General features: G+C 45.1%; 1 protein-coding gene across 2 annotated transcripts in view; it reads right to left on the bottom strand.

The window, feature by feature from the left end:
• Cdca7l (cell division cycle associated 7 like) overlaps positions 1-21,744 on the bottom strand; it is a 45,960-nt gene extending 24,216 nt beyond the window's left edge. Inside the window, exon 1 of one of the 2 annotated variants that reach the window (XM_017594339.3) lies at positions 21,289-21,744. In XM_017594339.3, the coding sequence (XP_017449828.1) occupies positions 21,289-21,312 (24 nt within the window). In that variant the 5' untranslated portion in view covers positions 21,313-21,744. The remainder of the gene's footprint in view (positions 1-21,288) is intronic. The other variant, NM_001034953.1, reaches the window with a different exon arrangement.
• Between the last annotated feature and the right edge of the window lie 2,380 nt (positions 21,745-24,124).

Below are 24,124 nucleotides of genomic sequence, written 5' to 3'. Positions count from 1 at the left end.
ACCGAGATCCATCCGACTCTGCTTCTAGAGTGTTGGGATAAAGGTGTATGTCACGATGCCCAGTGCAAACACAGCACTTTCCTTTAAATATATTTTTTAAAAGATTTGTTTATTTTATAAATGTGAGAACACTGTCACTGTCTTCAGACAGCACCACATGAGGGCATCGGATCTCATTACAGATGCTTGTGATCTACCATGTGGTTGCTGGGATTTGAACTCAGGCCCTCTGGAAGAGCAGTCAGTGCTCTTAACTGCTGAGCCATCTCTCCAGCCCTCTCCTTTAAATCTTATACAAATAAACTAGTTGGTCTATAAGAAGCAAATCCCACACAGTTTCCAAGAATGGACTCAGAAACGAGCCTTGGGTCTCAGTATAAACCTAGGCTGTGGAGGCATGTTCGACGGCAAGCACCTGAGAGTTCGGGGGGCTGTCAGGCTGGGAGCAGCCGGGGCAACAATATCCTGTCTTCCCGAAGAACGGGAAGAAGATTGAAATCGGGAGAAAGAGAAATTCCTCAATTTCTAAAGCTTCTAAGAGCCAACAGGCTGGGTAAAATTACTAAAACGGAATTGGAAGCATGATAAAGATTTTATGTATGTATTTTGCATGTCTGCATGGTCATATGTGTACACAGGTTCACGTGCATGCACATGTGTGTGGTTATACATACACGTGGAGGCCAGCGGTTAGCCCCAGGTGTCTTCCTCCATCACTCTACATCTTCCTTAATTACTCTACGTCAGAGACAAGAGTCTGTCACGGCAACTGGTGCTCACCTGCCCAGCAAGCCCCGGAGATCCAACAGCCTCTGCCTCTGCAGCACTAGGATTACGTGTGGTACGTGTACCACCATGTATGGCTTTTTTTACATATGTGCTGGGAATCAAAGTCAGGTCCACTAACACGGTGAACTGTCTTGAGTTAGATCTTAATTAGTAAGAAGAAGTACAAAATAGAGAACCACCCAGATTACCCAGAGATGGACCCGGTACATAAAATTACAATGTGTTAGGTCAGGAAGCACCACAAAGCAACAGAGAGAATCCCCCCAATGTAGCGTGCTCCAGCTTTCATAGCGTCTGTGAGGTTTTATTGACCCAGCTGTCTTTTTTATTTACTTATTTTTTTTTTTTTGGTAATTTTTTGGTTCGGTAAGCTACCCTAACAAACTCATTTATTCACTCACTGAACTCTGGTGGCATCCTTATTTTAATGTGTCGCTGGCCCTCTGTTGCAGTAAGTAGGCATGTCCGCTCACATGTCCATCTGCCAAAGAGCAGCAGTCCAAAGTCTCGGTCCATGAAAGACACGGATATACAAACACAAGAAGCACAATGCGGTCCACGAGGAATCCATCTGCTCTCACGTCATTTCCTCATACAGTCCGGGACTGAGCCCAGCTTACCTGATAGCTCCACCCCTGAGCTCCATGCCCAGCCTCACAACCGGGATGAATGGAGAGACTCACATGGAGACACTGTGTGACTGCTAAAAACGAATGATAAAGAAACTTAACGGGCTGGAGAGATGGCTCAGCGGTTAAGAGCACTGATTGTGACCCGCGGATCCCGGCCCGCAGCAGCTCTCTGCTCCCAGACCCGGTGAGAGAGAGACCCAACCGCCTGGTCAGGTGGGCACTCCTGAGGCTGCAGAGCGGAAGAGACCACCAACACTGCTCACCCCTGCCCACATCCCTGGCCCAAGAGGAAACTGTATAAGGCCTCTGGGCTCCCGTGGGGGAGGGCCCAGGAGCGGCAGGACCCCTGCCAGAGACACCGCCAGACCCTGAAGGAAACAGACCGGATAAACAGTTCTCTGCACCCAAATCCCGTGGGAGGGAGAGCTAAACCTTCAGAGAGGCAGACAAGCCTGGGAAACCAGAAGAGACTGCTCCCTGCACACACATCTCGGACGCCAGAGGAAAAAGCCAAAGACCATCTGGAACCCTGGTGCACTGAAGCTCCCGGAAGGGGCGGCACAGGTCTTCCTGGTTGCTGCCGCTGCAGAGAGCCCCTGGGCAGCACGCCACGAGCGAACCTGAGCCTCGGGACCACAGGTAAGACCAAATTTTCTGCTGCAAGAAAGCTGCCTGGTGAACTCAAGACACAGGCCCACAGGAACAGCTGAAGACCTGTGGAGAGGAAAAACTACACGCCCGAAAGCAGAACACTCTGTCCCCAGAACTGACTGAAAGAGAGGAAAACAGGTCTACAGCACTCCTGACACACAGGCTTATAGGACAGTTAAGCCACTGTCAGAAATAGCAGAACAAAGTAACAATAGAGATAATCTGATGGCGAGAGGCAAGCGCAGGAACCCAAGCAACAAAAACCAAGACTACATGCCATCATCGGAGCCCAATTCTCCCACCAAAACAAACATGGAATATCCAAACACACCAGAAAAGCAAGATCTAGTTTCAAAATCATATTTGATCATGATGCTGGAGGACTTCAAGAAAGACATGAACACACTTAGGGAAACACAGGAAAACATTAATAAACAAGTAAAAGCCTACAGAGAGGAATCGCAAAAATCCCTGAAGGAATTCCAGGAAAACACAATCAAACAGTTGAAGGAATTAAAAATGGAAATAGAAGCAATCAAGAAAGAACACATGGAAACAACCCTGGATATAGAAAACCAAAAGAAGAGACAAGGAGCTGTAGATACGAGCTTCACCAACAGAATACAAGAGATGGAAGAGAGAATCTCAGGAGCAGAAGATTCCATAGAAATCATTGACTCAACTGTCAAAGATAATGTAAAGCGGAAAAAGCTACTGGTCCAAAACATACAGGAAATCCAGGACTCAATGAGAAGATCAAACCTAAGGATAATAGGTATAGAAGAGAGTGAAGACTCCCAGCTCAAAGGACCAGTAAATATCTTCAACAAAATCATAGAAGAAAACTTCCCTAACCTAAAAAAAGAGATACCCATAGACATACAAGAAGCCTACAGAACTCCAAATAGATTGGACCAGAAAAGGAACACCTCCCGTCACATAATAGTCAAAACACCAAACGCACAAAATAAAGAAAGAATATTAAAAGCAGTAAGGGAAAAAGGTCAAGTAACATATAAAGGCAGACCTATCAGAATCACTCCAGACTTCTCGCCAGAAACTATGTAGGCCAGAAGATCCTGGACTGATGTCATACAGACCCTAAGAGAACACAAATGCCAGCCCAGGTTACTGTATCCTGCAAAACTCTCAATTAACATTGATGGAGAGACCAAGATATTCCATGACAAAACCAAATTTACACAATATGTTTCTACAAATCCAGCACTACAAAGGATAATAAATGGTAAAGCCCAACATAAAGAGGCAAGCTATACCCTAGAAGAAGCAAGAAACTAATCGTCTTTGCAACAAAACAAAGAGAATGAAAGCACACAAACATAACCTCACATCCAAATATGAATATAATGGGAAGCAATAATCACTATTCCTTAATATCTCTCAATATCAATGGCCTCAACTCCCCAATAAAAAGACATAGATTAACAAACTGGATACGCAACGAGGACCCTGCATTCTGCTGCCTACAGGAAACACACCTCAGAGACAAAGACAGACACTACCTCAGAGTGAAAGGCTGGAAAACAACTTTCCAAGCAAATGGTCAGAAGAAGCAAGCTGGAGTAGCCATTCTAATATCAAATAAAATCAATTTCCAACTAAAAGTCATCAAAAAAGATAAGGAAGGACACTTCATATTCATCAAAGGAAAAATCCACCAAGATGAACTCTCAATCCTAAATATCTATGCCCCAAATACAAGGGCACCTACATACGTAAAAGAAACCTTACTAAAGCTCAAAACACACATTGCACCTCACACAATAATAGTGGGAGATTTCAACACCCCACTCTCATCAATGGACAGATCATGGAAACAGAAATTAAACAGTGATGTCGACAGACTAAGAGAAGTCATGAGACAAATGGACTTAACGGATATTTATAGAACATTCTATCCTAAAGCAAAAGGATATACCTTCTTCTCAGCTCCTCATGGTACTTTCTCCAAAATTGACCATATAATTGGTCAAAAACGGGCCTCAACAGGTACAGAAAGATAGAAATAATCCCATGCGTGCTATCGGACCACCACGGCCTAAAACTAGTCTTCAATAACAATAAGGGAAGAATGCCCACATATACGTGGAAATTGAACAATGCTCTACTCAATGATAACCTGGTCAAGGAAGAAATAAAGAAATTAAAAACTTTTTAGAATTTAATGAAAATGAAGATACAACATACTCAAACTTATGGGACACAATGAAAGCTGTGCTAAGAGGAAAACTCATAGCGCTGAGTGCCTGCAGAAAGAAACAGGAAAGAGCATATGTCAGCAGCTTGACAGCACACCTAAAAGCTCTAGAACAAAAAGAAGCAAATACACCCAGGAGGAGTAGAAGGCAGGAAATAATCAAACTCAGAGCTGAAATCAACCAAGTAGAAACAAAAAGGACCATAGAAAGAATCAACAGAACCAAAAGTTGGTTCTTTGAGAAAATCAACAAGATAGATAAACCCTTAGCCAGACTAACGAGAGGACACAGAGAGTGCGTCCAAATTAACAAAATCAGAAATGAAAAGGGAGACATAACTACAGATTCGGAGGAAATTCAAAAAATCATCAGATCTTACTATAAAAACCTATATTCAACAAAATTTGAAAATCTTCAGGAAATGGACAATTTCCTAGACAGATACCAGGTATCGAAGTTAAATCAGGAACAGATAAACCAGTTAAACAACCCCATAACTCCTAAGGAAATAGAAGCAGTCATTAAAGGTCTCCCAACCAAAAAGAGCCCAGGTCCAGACGGGTTTAGTGCAGAATTCTATCAAACCTTCATAGAAGACCTCATATCAATATTATCCAAACTATTCCACAAAATTGAAACAGATGGAGCCCTACCGAATTCCTTCTACGAAGCCACAATTACTCTTATACCTAAACCACACAAAGACACAACAAAGAAAGAGAACTTCAGACCAATTTCCCTTATGAATATCGACGCAAAAATACTCAATAAAATTCTGGCAAACCGAATTCAAGAGCACATCAAAACAATCATCCACCATGATCAAGTAGGCTTCATCCCAGGCATGCAGGGATGGTTTAATATACGGAAAACCATCAACGTGATCCATTATATAAACAAACTGAAAGAACAGAACCACATGATCATTTCATTAGATGCTGAGAAAGCATTTGACAAAATTCAACACCCCTTCATGATAAAAGTCCTGGAAAGAATAGGAATTCAAGGCCCATACCTAAACATAGTAAAAGCCATATACAGCAAACCAGTTGCTAACATTAAACTAAATGGAGAGAAACTTGAAGCAATCCCACTAAAATCAGGGACTAGACAAGGCTGCCCACTCTCTCCCTACTTATTCAATATAGTTCTTGAAGTTCTAGCCAGAGCAATCAGACAACAAAAGGAGATCAAAGGGATACAGATCGGAAAAGAAGAGGTCAAAATATCACTATTTGCAGATGACATGATAGTATATTTAAGTGATCCCAAAAGTTCCACCAGAGAACTACTAAAGCTGATAAACAACTTCAGCAAAGTGGCTGGGTATAAAATTAACTCAAATAAATCAGTTGCCTTCCTCTATACAAAAGAGAAACAAGCCGAGAAAGAAATTAGGGAAACGACACCCTTCATAATAGACCCAAATAATATAAAGTACCTCGGTGTGACTTTAACCAAGCAAGTAAAAGATCTGTACAATAAGAACTTCAAGACACTGAGGAAAGAAATTGAAGAAGACCTCAGAAGATGGAAAGATCTCCCATGCTCATGGATTGGCAGGATTAATATAGTAAAAATGGCCATTTTACCAAAAGCAATCTACAGATTCAATGCAATCCCCATCAAAATACCAATCCAATTCTTCAAAGAGTTAGACAGAACAATTTGCAAATTCATCTGGAATAACAAAAAACCCAGGATAGCTAAAGCTATCCTCAACAATAAAAGGACTTCAGGGGGAATCACTATCCCTGAACTCAAGCAGTATTACAGAGCAATAGTGATAAAAACTGCATGGTATTGGTACAGAGACAGACAGATAGACCAATGGAATAGAATTGAAGACCCAGAAATGAACCCACACACCTATGGTCACTTGATTTTTGACAAAGGAGCCAAAACCATCCAATGGAAAAAAGATAGCATTTTCAGCAAATGGTGCTAGTTCAACTGGAGGGCAACATGTAGAAGAATGCAGATCGATCCATGCTTATCACCCTGTACAAAGCTTAAGTCCAAGTGGATCAAGGACCTCCACATCAAACCAGACACACTCAAACTAATAGAAGAAAAACTAGGGAAGCATCTGGAACACATGGGCACTGGAAAAAATTTCCTGAACAAAACACCAATGGCTTATGCTCTAAGATCAAGAATCGACAAATGGGATCTCATAAAACTGCAAAGCTTCTGTAAGGCAAAGGACACTGTGGTTAGGACAAAACGGCAACCAACAGATTGGGAAAAGATCTTTACCAATCCTACAACAGATAGAGGCCTTATATCCAAAATATACAAAGAACTCAAGAAGTTAGACCGCAGGGAAACAAATAACCCTATTAAAAAATGGGGTTCAGAGCTAAACAAAGAATTCACAGCTGAGGAATGCCGAATGGCTGAGAAACACCTAAAGAAATGTTCAACATCTTTAGTCATAAGGGAAATGCAAATCAAAACAACCCTGAGATTTCACCTCACACCAGTGCGATTGGCTAAGATCAAAAACTCAGGTGACAGCAGATGCTGGCGAGGATGTGGAGAAAGAGGAACACTCCTCCATTGTTGGTGGGGTTGCAGACTGGTAAAACCATTCTGGAAATCAGTCTGGTGGTTCCTCAGAAAATTGGACATTGAACTGCCTGAGGATCCAGCTATACCTCTCTTGGGCATATACCCAAAAGATGCCTCAACATATAAAAGAGACACGTGCTCCACTATGTTCATCGCAGCCTTATTTATAATAGCCAGAAAATGGAAAGAACCCAGATGCCCTTCAACAGAGGAATGGATACAGAAAATGTGGTACATCTACACAATGGAATATTACTCAGCTATCAAAAACAACGAGTTTATGAAATTCGTAGGCAAATGGTTGGAACTGGAAAATATCATCCTGAGTGAGCTAACCCAATCACAGAAAGACATACATGGTATGCACTCATTGATAAGTGGCTATTAGCCCAAATGCTTGAATTACCCTAGATCCCTAGAACAAACGAAACTCAAGACGGATGATCAAAATGTGAATGCTTCACTCCTTCTTTAAATGAGGAAAAAGAATACCCTTGGCAGGGAAGGGAGAGGCAAAGATTAAAACAGAGACTGACGGAACACCCATTCAGAGCCTGCCCCACATGTGGCCCATACATATACAGCCACCCAATTAGACAAGATGGATGAAGCAAAGAAGTGCAGACCGACAGGAGCCGGATGTAGATCGCTCCTGAGAGACACAGCCAGAATACAGCAAATACAGAGGCGAATGCCAGCAGCAAACCACTGAACTGAGAATAGGTCCCCTATTGAAGGAATCAGAGAAAGAACTGGAAGAGCTTGAAGGGGCTCGAGACCCCAAAAGTACAACAATGCCAAGCAACCAGAGCTTCCAGAGACTAAGCCACTACCTAAAGACTATACATGGACTGACCCTGGACTCTGACCCCATAGGTAGCAATGAATATCCTAGTAAGAGCACCAGTGGAAGGGGAAGCCCTGGGTCCTGCTAAGACTGAACCCCCAGTGAACTAGTCTATGGGGGGAGGGCGGTAATGGGGGGAGGGTTGGGAGGGGAACACCCATAAGGAAGGGGAGGGGGGAGGGGGATGTTTGCCCGGAAACCAGGAAGGGGAATAACACTCGAAATGTATATAAGAAATACTCAAGTTAATAAAAAAAATAAATAAATAAATAAAAATAAATTTAAAAAAAAAAAGAGCACTGATTGTTCTTCCAGAGGTCCTGAGTTCAAATCCCAGCAACCACATGGTGGCTCACAACCATCTGTAATGGGATCCAATGCCCTCTTCTGGTGTGTCTGAAGACGGTGACAGTGTATTCACATGCGTAAAACAAATAAAATCTTTAAAAAAAAAAAAGAAAGAAACTTAACAAGAGCAGCTACTTGTCACACACCAGGTGTGTTCAGACAGAAACCCTGACCAACAAAAATGCTGTTTGCAGGGAAAATTATCCTTCCAAAAATGAATGGAAATTAACATATATTTCCATCTATCAGATTGGAATTAGTTCACTGTCACTAAGACCAACAACCAGAACTCATGCAAGATCAAATCCTTCAGACTGAAAGGGAAGGGTCAGTGACTCCCAGCCATGCAAAACCACACAGCACTCCAGGAAAGGCAGAAACACACATGGGTGTTATTGTATTCTGGTTCTAGGTTTTATTAACTATAGGATTAGGAAACATACGAATCTACAATAAAGCTGTCATTTATAACGTCGATACCATAGGCTAGAGAGTGGGAATTCACTGGGCAGATTTTATTAGTGATGTCAATATCAAACTATCCAGAGGATGTTATCTATCATGGTCAGCACCGCATTAAACATCTATAGAAAGCACTGAAGAAGCGTGAATAGATTAAAAATGGGTCCTCATCAAGGAAGCAACATAAAGGAAAGAGGCAAGGCTGTAAGGAATCAGGGTGCTGATGTACATCCACAATCCAGCACTCAAAAGTGAGACCTCCATCTCAAGAAGAAAAGAGCTTTAAGACACACAGGAAGCAGGCAGGGCCTGGGAGCACGTGCACAATCTCAGCTGCTCCAGAGGCTAAGGCCAGAAGATCTCAAGTCCTACAGACCAGCGAGTAAGATTTAGGCCAGTCTGGGCTACTCGACAAGACCCTTTCTCAAAGTAAGAAGAATGCTGGTGATACAGTTCAGTAGCAGAAGGCTTAGCTAGTATGCTGCTTCAAAGCCTGGCTTTAAGCACCAGCCCAGCAAAATGGGGTTTTTGGGTTTGCTGCTTTTTTTTTTTTTTGGTATAATGATACAGCTAAATGCTAATTAGAAGACTCACATCAGCTCTAGAGACACAGACATGTTGAGAGCAAAAGACAGAAAGTTTTTAAGTGCAAAGGAGAGGGAGTAGCTGCAATCAGACAAAACAGATACAATACACAAAGCTTACCGGGAATAGTGAACAACACAGTGGTCAACTCACCCAGACAATGTAACAATTTCAATACATACTCCAAAATCAAAGCTGCAAAAACAGGAAACAAACACTGAGTGAAAAAGGGAGAGTTCCCCAGTAACCCATGCAGATGTACACGTCAACATCTCACCTTCAACAAAGCCCAGAAGAAAGCGGAGCAGCAGTAAACCAAACAGAAGACAGAGACACTCAACCCAACAGCAGATACATTTCTCTCACGTTTACACATAAAATTATCCAGACTGGACCACAGGCTAGACTACAGTAAGTGTGATACATTTTAAATAACTAACATCATACAAACTGCCTTTTGTAATCAGTAGGATTAAAATGGAAATCAGAAGTAGGAAACAGGGCAAGTCCCCAGGTATACAGAAATCAAGTATTCTCCCAAGCAGCCCACGAGGCAGAGACAAAATCACAAGAGACGGTGAGGAAATATAAGCTGAACATCCGCTCTCAAAAATCCAAAACCTGAAATGCTTCAAAATCCAAACTTTGTGAGTGCCTCGTGGTGTCACAAATGGAAATGTATCGTGTCGCTACATAACACGATAGTTTTATGAACAAATAAAATTATTCAAAACTTTGAAGAAAATTACGTTCCGCCTATATGCAGAAGGTACATATGAGACATTTCAGTTTTGTACTCTGACTTGAGTTCCATGCCAAAATATCTTATCATGTATGAGCAATTGAATACCAATGAAATCGATGCTTTTGGTCTGAAGTGTTCTCCTGCCTTGAAACAAGCACACCTTATCCATGCACTGCGGCAAATGCTGTGCGATTAGGGACAGGCACAGCTGTAAACGCTCCAATTATAAGGAAGACCATTAACTCCATACATTAATAAACCAGAAAAAGACACAGTGAAGTAGACCCCAAGCCAACAGAAGGAACTACTAAAGATTACAGCCGTGACAGAATAAGAGATAAAAATCACAACAGAGAGTAAGAGAGAAAATAAAGTTGGTTTTTCAAACACTAACAACGTGAGCAAGCCTTCTGGTACACGGACTTGAGAACACAGAGAAATCTCCCAAGCACTAAATTGGGAAATAAAAGTGGGGACAGTATCATTATTATGTTTACAGAGATTTTAAAAACAAAGAATTCGGGAGACCTCCAGGTGATGGCATGCTCACACAGATATAATGGATGGATACACTTCTGGTAGCATACAGCCTACCAAGGCTGAATTATAAATTAATCCAAATTGTCCCTAGAAATAATGTCAGAAGCTGGCAGTTTCTGAGGTGAACTCTGTAGAACGCTCAATGATCAACACCAGCCCTCAAACTCTCCCAAAGAAACTGAAGGGTTCTTTCCCCTTTGACTTTTGTCCTTTGACTCTTCCTAGGAGGCTGCCTGGGACCTAAGTCAGACAGACTGTCCAAGAGTCCCAAACAATACCCTCACGACACCGTCACACACCCCAACACCTTCACATACACAATGCCAGCAAACTGAATCAGCAACACAGCAGAAAGATGCACACTTGACCAAGAGAGGTGTGTTGCTGCAATGAAAAATGGCCAACATATGAAATTTAAATGCATTGTTCTTTTTTTATTGGATATTTTATTTATTCACATTTCAAATGTTATCCCCTTTCCTGGTTTCCCCTTAGGAAACCCCTATCCTATCCCTCCTCCCCCTGCTTCTATGAGGGTACTCCCCCACCTACCCACCCACCCATCCACTCCTTCCACCTACCTCCCCACCCTGGCATTCCCTACACTGGGGCATGGAGCCTTCCCAGAACCAAGGGCTTCTCCTCCCACTGATGCCTGACAAGGCCATCTTCTGCTACATATGCATCTGGAGCCATGGGTCCCTCCATGTGTACTCTTCGGTTGGTGGTTCAGTCCCTGGGAGCTCTAGGGGGTCTGGTTAGTTGATATTGTTGTTCTTCCTATGGGGTCGCAAACCCCTTCAGTCCTTTCTCTAACTCCTCCATTGGGGTTCCTGTGCTCAGTACAATGGTTGGCATCTGCCTCTGTATTTGTCAGACTCTAGCAGAGCCTCTCAGGAGACAGCTATATATCAGGCTCTGTCAGCAAGGACTTCTTGGCATCGGCAATAGTGTCTGGGTTTGGTGTCTGTGTATGGGATGGATCCCCAGGTGGGGCAGTCTCTGGATGACTTTCCCTCAGTTTCTGCTCCACACTTTGTCTCTGTATTTCCTCCCTTAAGTATTTTGTTCCCCTTTCTAAGAAGGACTGAAGCATCCACACTTAAACTGAGGGAAAGAGACCATTACACAGCGAATGCAAAAAAGGCATCTGAGAAAACTCACTGCCCTTTTGTGAGAAAAACAAGGTCAACAATAATGGAAGGAACTGAATCAACACATTAAAACCCACATTTACTAAGTGAATAAAAAGAGACTTTATTTCTTAAGGGGATGTCAGAGAATAAGCTAAGCACAGCTCCTTTCACCTCTTTAACATCGTCTTGAAAACAGAGAAATAAAGGGCATCTGGGTAGGAATGGGAGACGCACCTGTTAGGATGCAGCATGCCTGTGTGTGCGTGCATGTGTGCGTGCATGTAGAGCGTTCTGGAGAATCCACAGAAGAGCACCCAGCACTAACGGATACACTGTGTAACGTTCCAGGACATAGAGTAGTTAACACTGCAGTGTTTCTGTCACTAACGATCAACGGCCTGACAAGAAAACTACAAAACAGTTCCACTTACGCAGGCACAAGAAAATTAGAATTAAGCAATGAGGCAGAAGTCTTAACATATACTCCAACTACAAAACATATCTGAACACTTAGGGGAGGCACAGGAAATACACACCTCCTCTGTCAGTGGATCAGACACAGCATCCCCAAGAACCCTGTAGTGGTCAAAGCTACCTGCAGATTTCACACAAAACCCATCCAAACCTCAGAGATACTTGTGGCAAAAACAGAAAAGCCCCGCTTAAAAGGTCCTGTGGAATCCCCCTTCCTGACTTCAGCCCACACTGCAATGTTCCCGGAGCCCAGCAGATGGCGCTGGTGTGGACCGAGATCGACGGGCAATGCAGCCCAGGCACCCTGCCATTCACAGGCAGTGAGATCAGGAAGGACATTCTTCCTGGAGCAAATGATGTTCCTACGCAAGGCAGAACGAAGCTGGACTCTTAAACCACCTACAAAAGGTAATTCAACACGGATTTAAAAAAAAAAAAACTAAAGATGAACTACCCTATTTATGAGGCTCTTAGAAGAAGCCAGAGGATTAATGACACAGGGAACTAGACTTTACCCAAATAAGAAGCGTCTGCCTGTTGTCTGGTGCTGAAGATTGACCCAGGATGGTCTTCAGCATGGCAGGAACTCTAAAACTGACCTATATAAAAAGCCTTCTGTGCTCGCGTTGGCAGCACACACACAAAAATAAATAGATAACCCTTTCTTTTTACAAAAGACAAGGCCCCAAACGGTGAAAAGGCAGCCTACGGAGAAATTATATGATCTGGCACATAACACCCAGAAGTAGAACTCAATGACTACAAAATCTCCCACTGAGAAATGACCTCTTAGAATAAGGGATCATCTATAGAGCTGTGCATGCCAACCGCCACGCAAAGGGGGCCTCTGATCCTAGCATTCAGGAGGCAGAGGCAGACAGCCTGAGTCTGAAGCCTGTCTGGTTCATGAGTTTCAAGCCAACACTATACAGTGAGATTCTAAGGGGGAAAAAAAAGTCTGGCATATGGCAACACATGTATGAACCTATCAAACATTACACTGAGTGAAATATTCCAGTCGCAACAGGGAAATACTGAATGATTCCACTTCACTGCATACCCAGAATAATCAAATATGGGAGAAATTAGGAGGGAGGCACGGGGCCTGGAGGAAAGGCATTGGAAGCACGGAGCTTCAGTTTAGAATGCCAGAAGGTTCAGGAGAAAGCTGGTAGTTTAAAAACAGCGTAAGTGTTCTTAACTGTGTGCTTTAAAACGGGGGGTGAGGGGGGGTGGGGGGCTGGGGATTTAGCTCAGTGGTAGAGCGCTTACCTAGGAAGCGCAAGGCCCTGGGTTCGGTCCCCAGCTCTGAAAAAAAAGAACTAAAAAAAAAAATGGTTAAACGGGAGCTAGGGAGACATCAGTCAGTGGAAGCGGGATGCAAGGCACTTTCTGGGCAACCCTAGACACCAGTGAGCTTGGTGAGACTGTCTCAAGAAACAGGGTAGAGAGTGAGCACACCTGATGTCAACACTTAGCCTCAGGCACACAGACGTGTGCACGCATACACACTTACTCCACATGCACACGTACACCCCTGCTGCACACCTGTAAGCTCCAGAACTTTAGAAGCCATGGCCAGAGTATGGAGTGTTCAAAGCCAGCCTCAACTACACAGTGAGTTCCAGGGCAGCATGAACTACATAGCAAGAACCTGTCTTGAGAAAACAAACAGTTGGCATAGCTCATTTTAGTTCTGAATGTTTTGCCACTATAATAAGGTATCCCCTGACCCCAAGTAGTGTCCTTTTTTAAGAAAGGAAGTTACATCAGGGGACAGTTCGCACAGGTACCCTATAGGCTCTGACGAGCTATTTGATAAACCATTGAGCTGGAATCCTGGCAGATAACATAGGAATCAACTGAACAACTGGCTTAATTCCTCTGCCAGGGAGGCCAGCAGTCAGGATGGGAAGGCCACAGACTCTGAATCTGGGTTACCAACCTGGACAGCTGTGCTCGGTGATTTCATTAAGTGGCTACTGGCATCTGAACGGAGCAAGGGGAGACTGCTGCAGGTGAACAGGACATAAGCAGAACTCCTAACCACTCCTAGTGGGAGCAACCGCCTCGCCCGATATCAACACATCAATCAGAACAGAAGCACACATGCTCTCATAGGCCGTCCCAACCCCAGGTCACTCCGATGACAACCACAGAGCGAATCAAAAGCCCATCACTGGAAAACATCAGGACATCAAACACACTCATACCTCTACCAGAGGCTTACAATAAAAATGGCTTCTCCTTCATCGCCAGCCAGCCAGAGGCTCTGTCCCAGGCCCCTCTCACACCAGATCACCTGACAAAGCCAAGGCAGAGGGATGAGGTACCAAGATCACGTGATGGCATTTAAAGAATCCCACCTAGATGGACGCATGACACTTCTCGGTAGTTCACTGACTGAGGCAAGTCAAATACCCTTTGGCTGTTTCAAACAGCCAGCAAGGCAGAATCCCGTACACCCAGAAGGAAAAAAGCCTAAACGCTGGAGTTGAGGCCTGGTGACTTCCACACTGGAACAAAAAGGCGGGCATTCTGGAAGTAGGAGGCACTATAGACATGTGGACCATCCAGCCACTGTTTATTAAGTATCTACTGTGTACTGGGAAATTCGAGGAGGTGAGAAAAATAACAAAAGAGAGGCTGTGTTGGAATAAGGTCCAAGAATGCAGTCGTGTGAGAACTCTTGTGAGGAAAACCCCAAGAAAACAAGACAAGAGCCTTGCGACCCGAGTTTCTTCAAAACACAGAACTGTTCTTGGGGTGTGATTTTGTGCTTCTCCCAGGTGTGCGGCACAGAAATGGATTTACTTCAGCTGTTGCTCTGGCTGTGCCTCTATGCAATGTTTTGGGTTTTTTTTTCCCGGCTTCTCCTCGTGACTGAACATCTTACTCACGAGATTCCTCTTAACCCTCCCAGGATAAACTGTCTAATGCTCCGAATAAAGCTGGCAATTGCATGAGACTTTAGTCCGCCTCACTGTTAGGCCCCACCCTCCCAGGTTCACGAAGCCAACTGGAACAGTAAACAGGGTCCGATGTGTCAGGGTGAGAGAGGCCATCGTTAAGATGACGTTAAGAGATGTCCCAGAGAAGGTGTCATGCAGCGGTAAGATCCGGATCCAATGCTGTCTGCACACTTGCCAGATGCAGTCTGCAGAGGGATCACAACCACTGTCCCACGCCCACTCAAGGGAACAACACGGGCGGGCTCTTCAAACTGCTGGGCTGCAGAAAGCCATTCCGAGGGAACCCCAGGACACACTTGCACCCTACTAAGAACAATGCCACTAAACAAAAGGAGCCTGGCACCTCTGGAGTACCCATCTAGGCAGCGCTGACTCCACTAGGCTCTTGGCATTGTGCCCGAATGAAAGGCACTCTCACTAAAATCCTAATGACCACCACTCAGTTCAAGGGACGGTCATTAGGACGCAGACCCTCTCTTGCTAAGTGCCTGCAGCTGTAGTGTGGGGAGCAGGAGCCGTTCTACCCTCAGGTGAAGGGCTCTGTCCTAGAGGGAGAGGGAAGTGAGAGTGCAGCAAAATGCTGGATGGGGCCCCAGGGCTTCTCACTACCTTGCTTTAAAACAACAATAACAAAAATAAACAAATAAAAAAAAAAACCCAAAAAACCAAAAGCCCACCTTCTTGAAAGGAAAAAAATGTCTGGGTTAGTTGCTAAGGGGAAAAAAAAGAATAACATTAACATACTAAACACACATTATTTCTTCTTAATTCTCCCTTATAAACCAAATTAAGAGCACTAGACATTTTGCATTAAAAATTCTTAGGGGTTTCAAGATCAGGAAAAGTCTGATTTCCTTTCTTTGGTTGAAAAGATTCCAGGAAAAGCAGACTGCGAGAAAGGGAAATGGAATAGAACTATCTTTTTTCCTTTGGTTTTTGTGTTTTGTTTTGTTTTTTGTAGAGGTGGGGAGCGTGTTAGAGAGGAATTATTGGTCCTTCTGCCTCAGTTTCTCCACTTCTTAGGATTACAGGCAGTCCACACTGCCACATCCTACACACCAAGCTGTCCTTTCCTATCTCAGGGTTTAGTATAAAAGCCATCAGAATTTCACACTTGGCAATTCTACATCAGCACCCCAGATGGGATACAACAGGAAGAACTTATTCCCAGAAATGTCCTTTCAATTTAAACACTACAAACACATGCACTCACTCAAGCACGCGCACCCCGGGATAAACTGCAAAATACACAGAGCTCTGGAAGCAAAATCTGGAGGTTTATGAGAAAGCTCCGATGTGAGGGCTGATACCCTGAAGCCTCTGGGACAGGCACGAACTGGCCCCACGTTAGTTTAACAGAAAGGCCTAAGGTTGTTAGGAATATCCAACCAATCATAACCCACGCATCAACTCACAAATCCAACCAATCATAACCCACACATCCACTCACAAATCCAACCAGTCATAACCCACCCAGCCATTCATATATTCAACCAGTCATAACCCACACACCCACTCACACATCCAGCCAATCATAACCCACCCAGCCATTCACTCTACTTTTCCCTTTTCTTTTCAGTTTAGCAAATATTCAACTCGTGCTTTGGACGAGCCCCTCTACTCCCCAGCCACATGAGCTGAATTGTGGGGTCACCAGTCACGACCCTGGAGATAACTTTGGGGCCCTCATAATAGTGGCCGGATGTCTCCAGCAAGGGCGCTGGGACTGCTTCAATATTTAGGCCAACAGACCCAACATGCAAGGTGCTCTCCAGGCTGTCCCACGTCCTCCTGAAGGAAATGCTTCCAGCTGCAGGGTAGGACAAACTGTACTGCCCCTCGGGATAGCCCGGGAAAACCATTCCTGGAGAAAACTGATATAATCAGCAGGGACCACAACTCCAGGGACTTCATTCCCACACTGGGCAGCCCCAGCCGGCCCAAGTGCAGGCCTCAGGGACTCACTCTGACTGTTTCTTAAAGTCCACTGAAGCACCTCACAACCAAAAGATGAATACTGTTACATAAATCTTGGTGAGGTTTTACAGACCGCACCCACTCATTACAAACAGCACAGAAATGTCCGGTTTTCAATCCCTTAGGAACCTCTTTATAATAATGGGCAACGTTTTATTATGCGTGTCATCTAGATATCCAACTTCAAAGAAAAATGCATCTTTAAAGAAAGCCATAAGGGGGGGGGGGGTGGAGGGATGGATGGCTCAGTGGTTAAGAGCACTGGCTGCTCTTCCAGAGGTCCTGAGTTCAATTCCCAGCAACCACATGGTGGCTCACAACCATCTGCAATGGGATCCGATGCCCTCTTCTGGTGTGTCTGAAGACAGCTACAGTGTACTTATATATAATAAAACAAATCTTAAGAAGAGGAAGAGGAGGGGGAGGAGGGGGAGGAAGGGGGAGAAGGGGGGAGCAGGGGGAGGAGGGGGAGGAGGAAAGCTAAAAGGAAGACTGTTATTGAAAGAAGCAACATCTGGATCACCTAGCAGACTCCCTGGCAGCCTCTCATAGCACTGTGGTCCCCATGCGCGAAACGGTTAGATCTCTAAGACAACCACTTATCCCCCCTCCCCGCCCCCAACTCAACATGTTACTGGAGGCTCTTAAGTTCTGTATCTCGTAGGTCACTATTGCAGCGAGATTTTCATGAGCCTTGGATCTATGCTCAGCAAAAACTGCTTTCCCTCAGCAAACAGAGGACAATAGGGTTATGCCTGCTCCCATTAAAGCCAGTAAAGCCAGGTGCCAAAGGATCCTACAGACTCAGAATCAGGCACATCCACACCATAATTTAGTTGGTGCACATGGTTTCTCTAATACCAATTTCCTGGTATACATGAAATTTGAAGGAACAACAATGGGCATACAACATGCATACACATCTGATCCCCCAGAATGCATTTAACACAGTGTTTAAATGAGACACCAGCACAAGCCACAAGGGTTAGTGTACAGATGCGGAAACATGAATTGCAAAGTTTCTTCATAAAGACTTCTGTCAGCAGAAAATACATAAAATACACATGTAACACTACATACACCCAGTATGTGAAACCAAAGGCCTCTGGGCTCTTCAGAAACCCAGCACTGATGATACTGAAGAAAGAAGCAGTTAGAAGGCCAACCCGACGACCATGGCTTTACTGAGGGGAACGACACTGGGGTAAGATGGGCAGGACTCACGGCCCTCAACATACGATTCATTCACTGTATCACATATGCCATATAAAAACTATATAAAAACTATGTAAATGTTCCATGTAAAAGCTGTGTGGATCTTGTACCTGGTGAGACCTCCCCAATCTCCTGCAATGCCCCCCTCCCCCCAAATCAGACAGACAAGGCATTCCCACCTGTCAGAGCTCACACCCGTCATATCCCTGACAGCACCAAGCTGCCCTGGTCCAGGACTGAGGGAATCCACACAGCCCCTCACGGTCACTTTATGTTGTCACAACATCCCTAGATCCTTGACCTGTGTTCTGGTGTTACACTAGCCTATCCTCGACCCAGGTGACACCACAACGTAAGCGAAGATTTCTAGCTTCCTCACGTCAAAGTAAGATCATCCTGGCCCCAACAGCCAGGGCAGACGGTGGTTTTGCAATCCCAGCTAGTGGAACCAATCTGCTTCACAGAACTGCAGGGAGAACTAACCTCCCACTTGAGGGACCTGGCACAGCATGTCTCACAAAAGGGAAGTGACTGAAGGGTGGCCCTGAGGTGCTTCTCTGGGCTGTAGCAACAGGAGATAGGAAGTGGTCCAAGGGACCTGATAATCGAGGTGGTGGGGAAAACAGTATTGTGGTGATCAATCTTCCAATGTAACAGTGCCTGACACATAAACATGATAAACGGTCCAACGACTATGAAGAAAAACAGGTGAGAGGTATCTAACGAAGCTACAATCGCAAGTCTTTGCAGTGAGGCTTTAAAGGCGTAGGGGGCTAGCATTCACTACCAAGGAAAACAATCTTTTCTGAGGGCTAACCTCGGCTATTTACTCACCTCCACTCAGTTTTAAACATTCCTTGATGTTACTTCTTTATAAAGAAAAGGAATATTTAAAATCCTACCAATTCTTATCAATCCCCACCAAAGCTAAACCCAGATATTGGAAACGAAACGCCCTGAAGGGCTGAGGAGTAAAGGGTAATTCTCCAGAGCCACGCATGACACTTTAACATGCAGGTACGGTTCAGCTCAGACAGCTGCACAAGTATTTCTCATTGCTGCACTCAACACTGAAACCTTGGCTTAACTGGAATTGACTCCTGGTTATCACCAAATAAAACCCCCGGTATTGTACGCTCTTCTTAGAATTCTGCCCCACAATGCATGGGTCAGGCTTATGGGAAAAGGAAGAGCTGCTGGCCTTTTAAATATGGGACTTTTCCAGGCAGTCAGGGCTGCACAGAGACCCTGTATAAAAAATAAATTAATTTTTAAAAAAAAAGGGACTGTAAATATGATGGGCTTACAAACGGGACCCTTTCCAGAAGAAAAAAAATTATCATCTTAATCTGCGCTATCAATTAAGAGGGGTGTGTGTGTGTGTGTGTGCGAGAGAGAGAGAGAGAGAGAGAGAGAGAGAGAGAGAGAGAGAGAGAGAGCGCATCTGATACAGAGTAATCTGCCCTAACTGGTGTATAATGGGTAGGATGTTATTTGTGGATTACCGCACACACACTAAATAGTTTTCTATTTCAGAACTACCAAGCCTCACAGTTTAACAATAAAATGTTCGCTTCCAGGTACACAGTTTAAAACATCCTGAATTTTCAAATACCCCCGAATACAGGGATCAAAGTGGCAAAGAACTTTCCAGTAAAATGACAGGAAATTTGAAAGCTCCTGTCTCTTTCCACCAGGCTGGAGCTGTAGCCCAGATTGCAGACTTTGCCTACATGCAGGAGGCCCAGGGTTTGCCCCCAGCACATCATAAACCAGGCATCCAAACAGGGGAGGAGTCCTAACACTCAGTAGAGCCGAGTCATCTGTCCTACAAAATCTGGAGACCACTCTGGGATGAATGAGACGGTCTTGAACAACAAACAAATTCTGCTTTTCCTTTCCAAAGGTGTTTTGTTACTTCCTGGAGATGCAGAGGCTAGCCACGTGCAAAAGCAAAACAAAACAACAGCAATAACAAAAACTCTAAAGCCTGAGTTTGGCTCAGTACTGTTTTTCTTGTCTCCCTTCACTGGAGAAACCCTTTAAAAGACTTTCACTGGAGAAACCCTTTAAAAGACTTTCTCACAAACCTCTACTTTCAGAAAGACATTCTCCGCAGTCACTAACTGCACAAAGTGGCCAGTGGTAGCTAGTTCTTTAAGTTGCCAGCACAGAGGTAAGTGCCAGGCCTGGGCAGGCCAGGTCTGGTAAAACCTGGGCACTGCTCCACCAGGCTCAGAGCCTACAGGTAGACTACAAAGGTGAACACCAGTGGGAGGTGCAGGCAGAAGCAGATCAAGAAAGGCTACATTCAAGTAAAACATCCCACCCTGCGCGGGCAGGGTTTTGGCCACTCCTTCTCCTTTCAAAGTTTTTCATATTTCATAGTTTAAAATGCTTCGCTTACCACTACATAAAAAGGTGAGTGTCCGTTTAGGTGTCTGGTGGTGGTTGTTTTTACAGAGAGATATTTTAAAGTCGAGAAACCCCTTGAAACTGTAAACTAACAGAAATTACAATTCCAGCATGCAATGACCCATTGGAAGACTTATTCTCAAGTGTTAGTCAAGTTTCAAAACTTAAATTGGGCACATAATGCATAATGGGTTTGCCCTTTGCGTCAGACTTGCACTCTCGAAGTTGTTTGTTAACTTGGCCTAAAGATGTTACTACTTGCCCCAAGTGGTAAATTTATGAAAGTTCTAGAATAAACCCCACAGCAATTCTTTTAAACTCTATTACCAGGATCGGGATAGTGTGAGTCTCGGATTTTCTTTTTTTCTTTTCTTTCTAACTGCTTTTTTTTCTTCCTGATCTCTGGTGCCAGTTCCGGCGAGGAAGGGGAGGGGGGTTGTTATTGCTCGCTGCCCTCCCGCGCGCGCCCCTCCCCCAGGTCTCCGAGCGCTGTGCCCCACAGCTCCCGGCCTGCAGCTCCAGAATTGGCATCCTCACCTGAGCCCCGGCTGCAGGGGCCAGACCTGCAGACCGGGGGTGGCATGGCAGGGAGCCACGAGCACAACTACCGGACCTAAGTTCACAGCAGCCCGCCCTCCGCGTGGACCGGCTGGGAAGAGCCGGACCTGCAGAAAGCAGCCGGGGACCGGGGCTGGGAGAACCCTCACCTGGGAGCGCGTGGCCAGCTCCATCTTCCCTGCTGGGCTCACTTCCCTGCGCCCTGCACGCGGCCACCCGGGCTGGCGCGGCCCCGAGCACGCAGCGCGCGGAGTTTGCCGTGGAGCAGCGCACTGAGTACGAACGGGGGGACAGCACGGTTCCGCGAGCGCAGCGCAACCTCGCAAGGCCTCTGGCCACGCGCCCGCACCCGAGCCTCGCCACCTGCGGTCCTAGCCTTACGGCCGGCGCGGGAGCGCGCAGAGGGTGAGCGCGACTGGCATTGGTCCGCGTGTTTGGTTGCGCGGGCTTCCCCCCACCGCGCAGGTCCGCGGTGGAGCAGTCCGCTCAGTTTCGCGCGGGAGAATCAAGCTGGGGCTGCACGCGCTTCTGAGCTCCGGGTACCTGGCCCGATCAAATCCTGCAGCGCCAACCTCAGTGTTCTCAAAGCCCGAGTTCCAGGAGTGTTTGGCAGAGACCCGGAGCTTGCTTGCTTTGTTGTTGGGAAGGGGCGTGGTCTGTGCGCCTCCAAAACAGTGGCTGCACAGTTCACTACAAAACCAAATTTTCTAACCCTGGGCAGAGAGCGATGCAGCACCGTGCACACCACACACTTCAAGCAAGGCCTCCATCCTCCTAGCCAGAGCTCCCCGGTAGTGCCTAGCTGCTTGCTATTCACTAACTAGCACCTACTCACCGTGGAAACGCTGGGATAGGCCTGCAGACACAGGAATAAACAAAAACCAGTTTGGACTTTATGGGCTGGGAGCCATTACCCCCAGGATAATTTGAATAACCTTAGTAATAATGCATGTCTCAAGACGATGGTAATTATGCGACCATCACTAATTTGACGGATAATTGAAATGATTAGTAACCTAATTCCTAGCACTGATTAGAAATGATGAATCTAATAATGAAAGTGCATGTGTGCGTAAACTTGGAACAAGTTAGATGCCATGAAGGGGAAAAGGTGGCATGGAGTGGGGCAGGGAGCATTAAAGAGTTAGAGCTAGAATCAGAAGCCTGAAGCATTTAAGGAGTGGAGACAGTAGGAAGCACAAAGCAAGCCTAAGGAGCTGGAAAATGAGCTGTGGTAAGGTTAGCACAGGATAGGGTCACGAGGTGATACAGCATACAGCTTGCCTCAGCTCCTTGGATCCAGCACTCATCCTTCTGTTGTTGCTGAGTGGATCGATGACGTTTCTTCAGAAGGAAACATGAAGCAAAGAGGTGTCTTGCTTTCTTCTTTAGTTGAGCAACATGTTACCAGCTAACAGAGCAGTGTCTAACTTTAGAAATGCGCATGGCCTGACTTAGTTGCCTTTGCCTGTAGTCCCAGTTCTATGGAGGCAGGAGGATTCTGAATTTGAGGCCCTTACATCAAAACAGAAGAAGAGAAAGGATGTTTTGCTTCTGGATAATGCGCGTTGTTATTGTAACTACTTCATAGGCAGTAGTCGTTCCTAGAATTTGGTCAACATTCATCCAGACACCCCTTAACAGCCGCATACCACCAAACCAGAAGCATTTTATGCTTCTAGGGTAGACCCAACATCCTCTGTTTCCCCCTTGTTTCCTTAGGTCGCCAGGAAGAACAGTGAAAAATGTATTAATCAAAGTTGGTTTTAGTCTAAGATAATTATCTTCCTGGGATCTAAGGGCTGTGTTTGCAGTTATTCCTGTTATTGTTGCTACTGTAAATGATAATGGCAAATCCCTATTGAAAAAGGAGCATCGGTGTGAAGTAGCAAAGCATTTAGAGCCTAGCTATCATCAGAAACCTATTTAGGTCAGTGAAACTTCCTGCTTTAGAAACCTTCATTAAGCAGCCTAGGCTGGTTAGTTCCCACCAACTTGACACAAACGTAAATAGACCTAGGAGCCTGCGACCCTGTCTGGCATGTCTATGCCATCCCTGGATAGGTAAGCCTGGCTTGTATATTATGAGCAAGCTGACGAAGAACCAGGGTGCAAGCTGCCAAGTTCTGCTGCTTGCTTGGTTCTATGGGGCCCATTCTTATTCAAGCCACCACAGCAGAAATCAGTGTCCTCTTCTGGCTTCTGCTGACACCTCATGCAGGTTGTACACACACACACACACACACACACACACACACACACACACAGGTAAAACATTCGGATACATAAAATAAAAATTAAGCCGTTAAAAATGTTTCTTTAAGAGAATAAGAAGCTGTGGAGAGCTCCCTGACTGGATGAGATGTGATCTTTGGCACTGGAATATACCATCGCCGACGTGCCACTCTGTCGCACAGAAGACTTTGGAGACGGTGGGCACAAGAATATCCGCTGCCCCTCCCTTGAACCTGTGGGGGAGAGACGCTATTCCCTTGTGAGGTACACCTCCCCTCATGAAAGGAAAACAAGGTTCTTAACAAGGACAGGAAATCTGACCAGACCAAACCTACCCAAGTGAACGCTTTCTTATCTTTGTGCTCACTGCACTAACTAGCCTAGCCAAGGCCTTTCTTATCAGATTTTTACTTTTTTGGACAAGGCCCAATGCAATATGGAAATCTTTTACTTTATCTGCTGAATTTTTATGAAGTAAATTCGTGCGGTTTTCTCTTATTATCTGTCTTAGGTCGGTCTGATTCATGGGTCCAGCCAGATGATTAGAGAAGCGAGCTTAGTCTGCAGCGTTTGCTCTGTAAAAGGAACCCGCCAAGTCCTCAATCGGGTTCCTTAAGCTTATTATTTGAGAATTATACATTGGGTATTGTGTAGCCATTTTTCTCCAAACTGAAGCACTCTCTCCTAGAACAGGGTAGGACACTCCTGAGACTCAAGAAGCTAAAGGAATTTGCAAGGCCCAAGATGCTC

Source organism: Rattus norvegicus, chromosome 6, assembly GCF_036323735.1.
Source record: "Rattus norvegicus strain BN/NHsdMcwi chromosome 6, GRCr8, whole genome shotgun sequence".
Classification (NCBI taxonomy): Eukaryota; Metazoa; Chordata; class Mammalia; order Rodentia; family Muridae; genus Rattus; species Rattus norvegicus.
This window is presented reverse-complemented; position numbering and strand designations above follow the sequence as displayed.